Source organism: Molossus molossus, unplaced genomic scaffold (assembly GCF_014108415.1).
Source record: "Molossus molossus isolate mMolMol1 unplaced genomic scaffold, mMolMol1.p scaffold_m16_p_12, whole genome shotgun sequence".
NCBI lineage: Eukaryota > Metazoa > Chordata > Mammalia > Chiroptera > Molossidae > Molossus > Molossus molossus.
This window is the reverse complement of record NW_023425347.1, coordinates 7,383,297-7,396,214: the sequence shown is the minus strand read 5'-3', so window position 1 is coordinate 7,396,214 and position 12,918 is coordinate 7,383,297. Positions and strand designations below refer to the sequence as shown.

Sequence of the window (12,918 nt, the reverse complement as noted above, 5' to 3'; positions counted from 1 at the left end):
TTGCATATGGCTCAATTTCATCATTATTCATATAAAGTATGAATTACTTTTCTGAGAGATACAATGGTATAAAAGGCTCATGTTTCTCATTAGCTTGATAGCTATGCCTATATTGCAATATAAACTTGGTATGATGTTTCTATTTTAATTAATTTAAAGGTGGTGACATTTCTTGCTTGGCTAGGACTAGGTAAAACTGCAGCTTATAGTTTTTCTTTAGTGTCTTTAGGCTTCTGTGTGCTTTTTTCTACCGTCTTCGTAATCACACTTGTTATCAGGAAGGGGTCTAATACTGGTCGTTTGCATGTATGAAGTATGTATTAAAATCAGTGTGTTCCTAATTTAATTGCATTTCCTTATATGTCTCTTCTGTTATTGTGAAAGAAATCCTCTAGCCTCATGAAAGGGATAATCAGCATCAATAGAACAAGTGGAATAATGTTTCCATTCTGGTCCAGTAGTAGTAACAATAGTAATGATAATAGCTGACATTTTTATAGCTCTTAGGATGTGTCAAGTTGTTTTGTATACATTAACTCATTTAATGTTCTCAACAATGCTATAAGTAGGTACAATAATTACACCCTCCCCCATTTTAGATCAGGAACTAAGCACTTTTTTATTTTTACCTAGGAGATAAACCTATTGGAGATTTCTTCAGCACTGTGAGGTTCACAGATAACCACAGTTATCAGTAGTGTTGAGAATAAATAGAGTGGAATAAATAGAAGAAAAGTTTTAAAATTTCCTTCCACCAGTGAAGCAGTTAAAGTAATAACATCCATTGTGGCTGTTTTGGTATTCCAGTGTGGCAGGGGTATCAGATGACCTGGATGGATGGGTGGGTGGGTGGAAGGATGGATCAGTCATGGATCCAATGTCCAAAGTCCCTGTTGTTGGGCCCTTGATGGCTTGGAACTCAGCTCTGTTCTGTTATCACCAATTGCTGGAAAAAAAAAAAGAAATCCTCCAAATGGAATCTTTTTTGGCATAAAACATGAAGGAAAATAATTAGCAACTTATATTATGAGCCCCTTCTTTTAAATAATGCTTTGTTGCAGTGGATGGTTTGGCTATGTGGTAGAGGATCTGCCTGCGCGCCAGAGTCGCAGGTTTGATTCTGGTCAAGGGCACATACCTCAGCTGTGTTTATTCCCTGGCCGTGGTCAGGGTCTCTGGGAGGCAACCAGTCGACATGTCCATCTCATGTCGATGTTCTCTCTCTCTCTCCCTCCCACTGTATCAGAAGAAAAATATCGTCGAGTGAGGATTTAAATGAATGAATGAATGAATGAATGAATGAATAAATAAAGGTTTGTTTCCTTACATGAAACTGTTCTCCCCTCTTCTTTGGCCCATTCTCATTCCAGATTGAGGAACAGCTGACTTTGGAAAAACTGCATGAGTGGACCAGACCTGAGAATCTGCATCTCATTGAAGTCAATGTCCACCTGCCCAGGTTCAAGCTGGAAGACAGCTACAACCTCAACTCTCCCCTGGCCCGCCTGGGTGTAGAGGATCTCTTTAATAGCAAGGCTGATCTGTCTGGCATGTCAGGAGCCAGAGATCTTTTTGTATCACAAATTGTCCACAAGTCTTTCGTAGAAGTGAATGAGGAGGGAACAGAGGCGGCGGCCGCCACAGCAGGCGTTGTGACTTTCAAGATGCTTATGCCAGAGGAACAATTTGTGGTTGACCATCCATTCATTTTTTTCATACGACACAACCCCTCAACTAACATCCTCTTCTTAGGCAGACTTGCTTCTCCTTAGAGTCTTGGAAATACAAGACCAAGCTCAGGGCTTCACTACGCCCACTTTCAATGGTGATAATTTTTATGTATCTTCAGTAATAAAACTACCATCTCAAAACAAAGATTTTATTTCCTTTGTGAGGTCAGTTGTGTTGGCTGTTTACATCTATGATCTTTGGCATGGGTATCTCTTTTCCTTTTTTATACTGAAAAATTTTAGTGATTGTTTTTGAACGCATCACTCAAATGTAGAGATTCTTCACAATGTAGTAATCTGTGGAACTGCTATACTCTCTTGATAGCCATGGGGAAAATTATAAAGCTGTAATCTGTTTCACAGATAGACTTCTGGAAGCCATACAACAGAGATGCTCTGATTGTTTAAGGGAGACTTAAAAACTTACTCAATTGAAATATTGGAGAGCAGACTGTTAAGGGTTGGATTATGAAGACATATTTGCCTTGGCCAGTGTATCGGACCCTTTGTTCCCCAGGATTAGTATTCCATTACAGCCCTTCTGTTTTTCAGCCATTATAGAGCTACTTGGTTTTAATCTTCCCTTTTTTATTTTCCTTTAACCTACCTCATATTTAGTTTGTGTGTTATCACAAGGCATCAAAAAGTAGGCATCTTATCACAAAAGATTCCAAGAACTGCAAAAAGAAATATGTAGTAGGAGAGACTGTTAAGCAAAAAGAGGGGCAGAGATCTCCCTGTTAACTGTGCTTGTTAACTCCCATCATCAGATACATATGGTTATAGTAATGGAACCGCTTTATGCAATATTGCATGTGGGGCAGGGATCTCTTTGATTATTATAAAACTTTATCCAATGTACTCCTTGGCATGGATCCTGAAATCCTAATTTTGTAGCTTCCACAAAGCTGATGGGCTGACTAATAAAGTTTCCTAAGATTCTGCTAGCCAGACTGATGTCAGTGTCTTCCTGTTCCTACCCCATCTCAGGAAAGACAGGACTGTAATGGGATTCATGGCCTCACTCTACTGACATCCACGACGGTGGTGGGTGACTCCTTGGCATAAAAAGACGTTAACAAGTCTACAGCTGGGAAGCTTTCCTTCCAATTCTTCTTAAAATACTTACTAACACTAAACATATTCCAGGTTCTCTTAGCTGTAGGAAAAGCAATAATCACTGCATTTTCTAATTCTTCTACTTGGGCTCCTTATCCTAAAATCTGCTCAGTGATTTAGAGTAAATTGTACTAATCAAGTAGAAACTGAATTGCAGGGTCACAAGCAACTCTGCTCAAATCCTTCCTTTTATATATGAGGGAGCAGGCCCATGGACTACAAATAAAGAATTGAAGGTTAAAGCAACTAGTGAATAACAGAGCAGAAACTAGAATCTCATTTATATTTTATGTGGAGAGTATCTAATTCCTATAATGGTGAAGGAGAAAATTCAGATCTCTTAACACGACAAAACAAAAAACAACAACAAAAAACACCATCAATCATTACCCCAAAGGCAAGGGGGATCTTATGTGATTATGAAGAATTACTCAGCAATCTAGAATAAATTGGTGACAATGGAAATTGGGGTCACTATTGCCCCAGAAACGTTTTCCAATCCATAAGAGATAAATAAGACATGAAGCAGGCATTTCGATGATGTTCAAGGCCAGGCAGGCAGAGTTTTGGCCTGCATGGAATGGTGACCCCATTATAACTCTTGTGCTTTCGTTTGGCTCCTTAAGAGCTAAACTCTACAAGTGTGAGTGAAAGGGCTTAGAATGCAGCCCTGATGTAAGTCCTTAGACTGTCCCAATTATTCCAGTTCCTGAAATTACATTGCATATACTATGATTTGCTACTACCCAGAGGCACATGGCAGAAACAAAGAAAAATCATTTCTGGGGGAAGAGTACCCATAAAACTCAAATTGTTTTTATTATAACCTTTTTACATACGCTATCCAGCACATAATCAAGGATTACTGGATTGGTGAGGAGCTGTGGCAACATGAACAAAAATCAGCACAAAGAAGAGATGATGCAAACAGAAGTACAGAGGCCCCAAATGTCGAAATCATTACACAGAAATTATAAAACAACACTGTTTTCTATTATTAAGTTGATAAATGACAAGGTTAAATGTTTCAAATAATGTAAAAGAGACACTGCACAATTGAATAAAAATGAAATAGAAGTCCTATAACTCAAACATACAATAATACATGAAAAACTAAACAGATAATATTAATCCACAAATTAGACAGAGAAGACGTGAATTGTTGGACCAGGAGAAATTATCTATGATTTCTTCCTGAAAGATAACTATGATAAGTATAGCCTAGAAAGACAAAGAGTGGAAATTATAAAAGGAAAGATAAGAAACTCAAAATAGTCAGTAAAAAGATGCTTAACAGGAAAAGAGAAGACACGAGAAAGTATGGTGCAGAATAATATTTAAAGACCTAACATTTAAAATGTTTATTCTAAACATATAAACATCAATTCACAAATTTTAGAAGTCCTACTCAACTCCCAAGTAGGATACAACAAAGAAATCTATCTCTAGTCATATCCTAGTGACTCTGCAGAAGTCCAAAGACGGAAGAGATGATCATGGAAGAAATAAAATAAAAACAACCAAAGAAAAAAGACAAAGTATCCTCAGAGGAACAGCTATTAGTAGCAGCGGTTATGAGAGCCAGAGATTATAGACTGATTCCTTTAACATGCTGAGGAAAACACTACCCAAAAACCCTTCAACCCAGAATTATTCTATACCCAGGAATAATACTCCCCATGAGATCTTCAGACAAACAAAAACTGAGAGATATTTCACCTTCAGTAGACCTTTAAAAAATTCTAGAGAATATTACTTATGCAAAAGGAACATCAGTGTTGTAAAAAAATAACAAAAGCAAGAAAAATGTCAATAGAAATTTAAATAAATATTGACCATTTAAAGCTATAGTAATAATGCCTATGGAATTTTAAACATATAGAAAATCAAATGACATGACAGCATAGATGTTGTGGAAGAAAAATGGAGGTAAAATTTTTAAAGTCCTTGCAATTTTTGGAAAGAGAATAAAATACAATTGCCGTCATGAGCCGCTTAATGACATTTTGGTCAGCAACAGACGGCATCTACCATGGTGGTCCCATAATATCATAATGAGCTGAAAAATCCCAATGGCCTGGTTTTAGCCATCATAACATTATAGCGCAAGGCATTACTCACGTGTCTGTGGGGATGCTGGTGTGAACAAACCCAGTGTGCTGCCAGTCATATAAAAGTACATACAATTATGCATAGTGCATAACATTTGATAATGATAATAAACAACTATGTTGCTGGATTATGCAGTTACTGTATTACACATTTTATCATTATTTTAGAGGGTAATTTTCTATATAAAAGAACAGTTCTGTAAAACATGGACTAATACAATGGCAGCAGCCTCATACATCTTGGGATTACTGTCTCTTGCCTGCATCATTTTCTCTTGTGCTGGACTTAATCTCAAGATGTTTATTTTTGTTGTTGTTTTTAATCCTAACTCGATATTTTTCCATTAAGTGTTTTTCAGATAGAGTGTTAGGGAGAGAGGGAAAGAGAGAAAAAGATAGATGTGAGACACACACAAGAATGGGTTGCTTCTGGCACAATCCTCACCAGGACTGGGGATTGAACCTGCAACCCAGGTACATGCCCTTGACTGAAAACGAAACCGAGGCCTTTGGTCCTTGGGTCAATGCTCTAACTACTGAGTCAAGCCAGCCTTGGCTCTCACATTGGTTTTCACAGTGACATGCTGTACAGTATTTTAGCCTAGGAACAACAGCTGCACCATATTGCCCAGGCCTACAGGAGACCTTACTCTCTGGGTCTGTGTACGTGCACTCTACCACAAATGCCCTGCAACAGCTCGCAAACAACGTGTTTTCCAAAATGTATCCAGAAGGTAGGTGGCCCATATCTGTACAATAATATTAGATTTTGATAAGTCAGGGATGCATTTTGTACTGTCTAAGGTAACCCAAATAAGAAGAGTAAAACAGTTCATAACTTCCAAAATTAACCAAAGAGAAAACATGAAATACACAACCAATCCAAAAGGGAAAAGAAAAAAGAGCAAAAGATACACAGAACATAAATGAAAAAAAGCAAGGTATCACATTAAACCCCAAATATTTAAGTAATCATTTAAAATGTAAAATGACAAAACATTCTCATTAAAAGACAAAAATGGTTAGGCTACATTGAAAAAAATACTATATGGTGTCTACAGGAAATATATCAATAACATAAAAATAGAATTAAAATGAAAAAGAATCTATAACAAAAATAAATTAATAAAAATTGCAAGAAAAAGAATGGGAAAGATATATGATGCAAACAGTAATCATCAAAATAGATGTAGCTATAAGTATTATGCAAAGTAGGTTTTTCTTGTCTAGTGATAAGGGCACACACTTCATAATAATAAAAAGATTTAGCTCACTAGGATAATAATAACAATTCTAAATTTGTATGTACCCAATATTAAGCCCTTAAAATGAAACAACAAACACAGAAAAGAGTTACAGGAGAAAGTAGTTGGCAATTTGAGAAGATAAGAATGTATGCTACCTGCCTACTCTCGGCATGCCTGGGGTCCTCACAAAGCACTGAGCTACAAGCACATGCTCTTGGAGTGAGGGGGAGCACTGAAAGGGAGCACATGCTCCTGAACTCTGATGCAGCCTGGTTTATTTGCAAAGCAGTTCGCTTGGTTACACTGTGCTTTAGGTAATCATGTCCTTGAGATAGCATCTCTGCTGACACAGCTTTCTTACTTTTCTGGCTACACATTTACTCCCTTGGTGGGCGGTTTTCCAACCTGGTGTTTCTCACACATACTTTTGTCTTTGGCCGGCCAGGCTTCGAGAACACATATCTCACGATTACATCTTGTTCAACCACCAAACCTTCAACCCTACATTTCCCCGATTTTTCATTTCTTGACACTAAGGAAACGCCACAGCTACAGTGGACAAGAGTGTCATTACTCACTTTTCAGTCTTCTGCATAGAGGACACCATTCACGGGAGCCCTCAGAGTACCATGAGGCCAACACAAACAAGAAAACAAGCAATTGTGGAAAAAATTCAAATTCTAACATTGAAACCCTCAAATTGATGCTTTGGGTTGAGCCATTAGACATTAGCTGAGATAGCCTTCAAAGCATTCTGTTGAGCAAGCTGTTGTATATCTACTAACTGTTTCCTGAGCCCTTTTTAGATTGGTTAATTGCCCTCCAAGGTTTCCAGCAAATGCTACTTGCAGGTATTGCTTCACCATTGTTTAATAGTGGAAGGTGGCATTCCAAGGTAATACAGTTATACACATACTATGACTAAACTCCCAATCACAGTGTAATGTAGAGTGAGTGGCCAAGCCTCCTCATGCTCTCCCAGGCAAAATACAGCTGCTTCTAAGGTGTCTAATCAAGCTAGAATCCCTTGATCAACCTCCGTCTGGAAAACCATATCTTTAGTAACATTAGTCATCACTTCAGCCACTGTATGTGCCGTTTGGACTGATTCTGCCAAGGGTGTGACTGAAATAGTTGCAGTAGCAGCAATGACTATGGCTGAAATGATAAATTCCATGAGCCACCCAATGAACCTCTTTTTAGAAGAATGTCCTAATGATTTACTAATTGTGTTAAGTCACATTCACCTTTCCTTTGTCGAGTAAGGTTTACTGGTATCCATACCTCCACTCTTTGGCACATAGAAATAATGCTAGCAATATTAAGTGTTGTAATACTTTCATTAGTAATGCAGCTTGGATAATAAGGTTGATTAACAGAAATGTTAAATCAATTATTACTTTCAGAGCCAGTTATAGAAGAGGCAGCTAAAGCCATATATGGGAGAGAGGTGCAAATCATTACAGAATCAGTATAATTAGTAGTCAGTGTCATAGCAAAATTGCCACCATGGGTATAATTTACATGAGATATATACCTCATAAAACCAAACCCAGTTTTATATTCCTGTGTGCCAGGGGACAGAATAATTTTTATAGATAGCTTTGAAAACAGGTCCCAAGAGACCTCCATTTGTCCATGAAATAGAAGTACTGGAGGGTGCAAAAAAGTTTAACTCATGATGATTGCTAGATAAATGTCCTTGAGGACCTCAGTCCTCAATAATAAGGCTCAAATTAGGGCTAGCTGTGGCCTGTCCTTCTCTCAAGATGCAAGGCTTCGAATATGGAGCCACGGACTCAAGGTTGGTTCCTCGAGAAGTAGTGCAGGTGAGGATAGACACAGGGGTTTGGAATTATGAGAGACAGTCTGTGCTATAACCCAATGTCCATGATAAAGGTCAAGTTGGCAGCCGGGCTTGATGCGGCCAGCTTATAGTACAATTGCCACTGTGATTGTATGGGAACACAGCTAGGGGTTTCATGGATGGACAAACACATGGGAGGGCTGCTCTGATCAAAATGAAACACTGGCATTGGCCTGGACCCAATCCTCATTCTCTTGTAGGGGCCCATGTGGGGGAAGCCAAGTTTCTCCTGTCCAGCGCGTGCCATTGCTAGGTAATGGGGCTTCTGAATCCTACCAAGTGACAGGGCAGAATAAAGGGGGGTCCATAGTATGAGCCCAATATAAGTGTTCTGCTACTATAGGGCTCAATAATATAAACAAGCAGCACAAAATACCCCAGACTGTGTAGAGACTACAGACAAGTAAGCCAAAAGAGTACTCTCTAGGGTAGGAGGAGCCCCCACTCTAGGTAATACTTCCTCAGAACATTGCTGCAGCTCCTTAAGGCTTCCCCAGGTAACCCCAGGAAAGGTTTGGGAGGGGCCCCGAGAACAGCATGAGTGTTACGGTTGGCATCCAAGGTCAGCTGCATCATCTGAGACACAGGGTTGAGGACCGGTCCTTCCAACGCATGGTAAGGTTTTATCCACCAAGCTGCCAACCACGGGGACCTGTAGGAGACAAAACACAAGCATACCCTCACCCCCATGCCAACAACCCTGCAGGACTTTGCCATTCAGGCCCCTGCTGTGGGCTGTGGATCTCAGTACTGGACCAAAGGCTTGGGCCCTGTGGCAGATGCTTTATGTTAAAAATGTCGGTCCACAGCCGTAGTGCCAAAGCGATATTGATTCAAGAAATGAAGGTTATTGATTGCCAGAGAAAGTTGATTCATGGGGGGTTCACCCATATTCCCCCCTTTTTTGTTTTTTAATTAGTGATTTTAAAGTAGCATGAGTGTTCAACAGTGAGCTTGTCCGGTAGGGTTATAGGAAATGTCAGTTTTATGCCCAATGATCCACTGTCGGAGAAATACTTTAATGCTTTGATATACATAGGCTGGCCCATTATCTGTTTTCATTTCTAGTGGCACCCTTATATGTGCAAAACAGGACAGCCAGTGACACTTAATGGCTTTGGCTTCTTCCCCCAGTAGCAGCAGTTGCATGCAGATCATTGGGTAACATGTCCCCACTGAAAACGACCGAAAGATGAAATATGTGTGACATCTGTGTGCCATAAGGCATTAGGAGTTAAACCCCAAGGACTGACTCCTGCTGATGTTGGAGTCCCTCCTGAAAGTTGGCAATCTGGGCAAGCTTTAATGACATCTTGAGCTTACGAAAGGGTGAAATGAAAAGTTTTCATGAGTCCTCGAATATTCTGGTGAAAAAGGCATGTGAGCTGTTTGCTGAAATGCAAGAGTTGCTGCTATGATGACATTTGCTGCTGATTTGCGCATGATAAAGGTCCGGGGAATGTGGAATGAGATCGAATATGGGTTATAAAATAGGATGATTCTGTTGGTCTACCAAAGTTTGGAGATATAAGAATAAAGTTAATAAATGCTGATCAGCTAAAGGCTTAATAAAGGCTTGCTCTATTCTTTGTAACACTTTAATTACATATTGTGAATCACTAACTATATTTAAGGGCTCTTCTGTAGATTGTTGAAGAGCTAATATTGCAGCCCATAATTGAGCACGCTTATTTGACCCAGGTTCAAGGCTGTTAATATTGCTCCATTCCTCATTTTCTTTCCAGGCTACACCTGCTTTGTGGGACTTATCTGATTCATCAATGAATACAGTTCTAGCCCCAGGTAATGGGGTATTACTGATCTTTCACACCATGTTAAGGGGTAATTAAAAAATATTATATAAGAATTTATTTGCTGGAAGAGAATAATAAATATCCCAAATGAAATCTGCTAGAGCTACTTGAAAATCTATTGCCTGGGAAATCAAAATAATAACTTGTTCCTGAGTAAGAGGTAAACGCAAAATATGAGGGTCATACCCTGCCAATTCTTGTGTTCTTTTTCTTCCTTTGGCTATTAGATTTGCCAATTTTTTGATAAATAACGTTATTGTTTTAGATGGGGTAGCTGGGAGAAAGATTCATTCAAGACATTTTACTTCAGCCCTGGCCAGTTTGGTCAGCGGTTGGAGCGACGGCCTGCAGACCAGAGTCCCGGGTTTGGTTCCGGCTAGGGGCACATACCAAAAAAAAAAAAAGATATTTCACTTCAGGAGCTAGTTGTCCTATTAATGCTGTAGGGTATGGTGCAGTTGGATATACAAATAGCTGAATAGGGTCTTTTATAACTGATGATGAGCTTGTTGGGTTTGTATTTGAGTGGTTACTTCTCTAAGTTTCTGCTGCACCTCTCGTGAATTCTAGGTGAATCTACTGCTGGATCACCCCCTGAGAGTGTTAAATAAATTAGTTAACTGCTGAAGAGTGATACCAAGCATAGGTCAAAGGCAAATGATGGCCTCCAATAATATTTGTAATTCATTTAAAGTTGTTACCTGTACTGGAATGGTAAGTTTCTGGGGGCAAATAGTTCTTGCCCCAAGTATCCACCCCAAGTATTGCCAAGGTTCTAATTGCTGTACCTTGTCTGGAGCAATTTGTAATCCTGCCTCTTTCAAAGTCTTCTGAGGCATAACATAGGCCTGATGCAATTCTTTTAAGGTAGAGGCAGCTAACAAAATATCATCCATATAATGGTATAGATAAATGGTAGGAAATTGTATCCTTACTGGCTCAATAGCATGATGGACATAGTATTGATAGACTGGTGGACATCATTCCTTGGGTAGTAGCTTTCATTGAAACTGTTGCATTGGTTCACTATTGTTAGTAGAGGCAACAGAGAAAGTGAATTTCTCTCCATCTGTAAGGACTAAGGGACTGTGAAAAAATGATCTTGAAGATCTATAACAATTACAGGTTATTTTTCGGGAATCACTGTAGGATTAGGAAGCCCAGGTAGCAGTGCTCCCATGGGTATCTAGACACAGAAGCCTGGGCATGAGAGGTCCTACCGGAAGAGGAGCCCTCAGAGAGACCCGCAAACACAGAGACACAGGAGAGGTCAGGAGAGAGACAGACCAAGGCACAAAGGTGAAGCCAGAGTTTGGGGCGAACTGGGAGAGCCAGAGAAGCTGCAGGAGACAGAGGCAGGGAGAGACAAAGACGCAGCAGAGGAGGTTTGCAGGAGCCAGGCCACTAGACACCTCTTCCAAGCCAAGAAGCAAATTTTTGATATCTCATTTGAAGGTCCCCAGCCCCTCTGACCCTGGCTCTAGTCTGAGTCCCAGGCTGCAGAGAGGAGCTTTCCACAAAGCCAGGGTGTGAAGGACACGGTACCCAGATGGCCTCAGACCCTTCCAGCTTCAACAGCCTGCTATGTCCCAGCCAGACCCACGTCCCAAGAGGGGCTGGATGGACAACTGGCTTTGGGGAGCTCAACCCCATCTGCTCTCCCCATTGTGACCTTTCCTGGGCTGGTGTGTCTGCTCCTGTTACTGCTGACCTCCCTCCTGTCCTCAGCCTGGCTGGTGTGGTTCAGTGGAAGAGCATCGACCCATGCATCAAGAAGTTCGATTTCCAGTCAGGGCACATACCCAAGCTGTTGGCTCAATTCTTAGTGGAGGGCAAGCAGGAGGTGGAAAAATGAATGCCTCAGCCACCAGTGAGGAAAACCGGGAACTTCTCCTCCATCCAGGCACTGCCGGCCAGACTTAGGTTTCAAGATCAGCCAAGGCAAATGAACGCCAGGGGCCAAAAGGCAACAGGCAGTCTGCGTCATTCTCTTCCCCACTTCCTGTCGACAGATGCGAGAATTCCTGGGAGCAGCAGGGTTCTGTTGAATATGGGTACACAAATCTTCAGAACTGGCAAAAACATGATATGAGGCCCTGAAAGAAGAAGAATAGGCGCCCCTTGTCTGGGGTGCTGATTGAGAAAGCATTTATGAAGCTCATGGAGGCACCAGCCTTAGGACTCCCGGACATATCACTGGACGTCAACGGGCTCATGCACGAAAACAACGGGATAGCCCTGGGAGTCCTAACCAGGAATTTGGGCCTTGGGCCTTGGCAGAGAGCAGTAGCTTACCTTTCAAAGCAAACTGACCTGGTTGTGGCAGGCTGGCCGACCCCCTCGCCCGGGGTGGGATCATGTTTCCCCAGACACTCAAGGGCAGCATCCTGCCTGGTTTGGCTTAATATTTCTTGCCACTCCCTTCTGGCCCACAAAGTTCCTTTTACATCCCTGCTAGGCTGTGGTTCCATTTGTCTGCCTTTGGGGAGACACTGCTGCTAGAGCTGGAGCAAGACCTGGGCGTGCGGGTCGAGCGGCTAACAATGCAGTAACTGGGCGAGGTGCCTGAGCTGCTGGGAGAGGCGGAGCTGGCCACCCACCTCACTGGCACCATCACCGGAGATACAGAGTCGGTGGCATCTCTGCACTGGGACGAGGGAGGCCTGTTAGGGGTGCTGCAGTATTAGGAACCAAACTCCACATTCACCCCCTGGAGCGAGACACCCGAACTCTGCAGGGGGCCCCGGGCTCACATTTTATGCCGGAAGAGTCCCACCAGCAACCAGGGCCCCATGTGCAGTATCAGGACTCCTCCTGGGATCCCCAGGCCCAGTCCCTGAAGAGCCAAGCACGTTGCTTCCCTGCGTAGATTTGTGGAGACCCTGGTGTTGGCAGATGACAAGATGGCAGCATTTCACGGAGCAGGGCCGAAGCACTACCTGCTCACAGTCATGGTGGCCGCACCCAAGGCCTTCAAGCAGCGAGCATCCGCAGCTCTGTCAGATTGGTGATGACTCAGCTCATCGTTCC

At 41.6% G+C, this 12,918-nt stretch overlaps 1 protein-coding gene across 3 annotated transcripts in view; it reads left to right on the top strand.

Annotated features, from left to right (window-relative positions):
• LOC118627037 (leukocyte elastase inhibitor-like) overlaps positions 1–2,667 on the top strand; it is a 42,298-nt gene extending 39,631 nt beyond the window's left edge. For all 3 annotated transcript variants that reach the window (XM_036257177.1, XM_036257175.1, XM_036257176.1), the window contains exon 7: positions 1,371–2,667. In XM_036257177.1, coding sequence (XP_036113070.1) covers positions 1,371–1,772 — 402 coding nt within the window. In that variant the 3' untranslated portion in view covers positions 1,773–2,667. The remainder of the gene's footprint in view (positions 1–1,370) is intronic.
• The last annotated feature ends 10,251 nt before the right edge of the window (positions 2,668–12,918 follow it).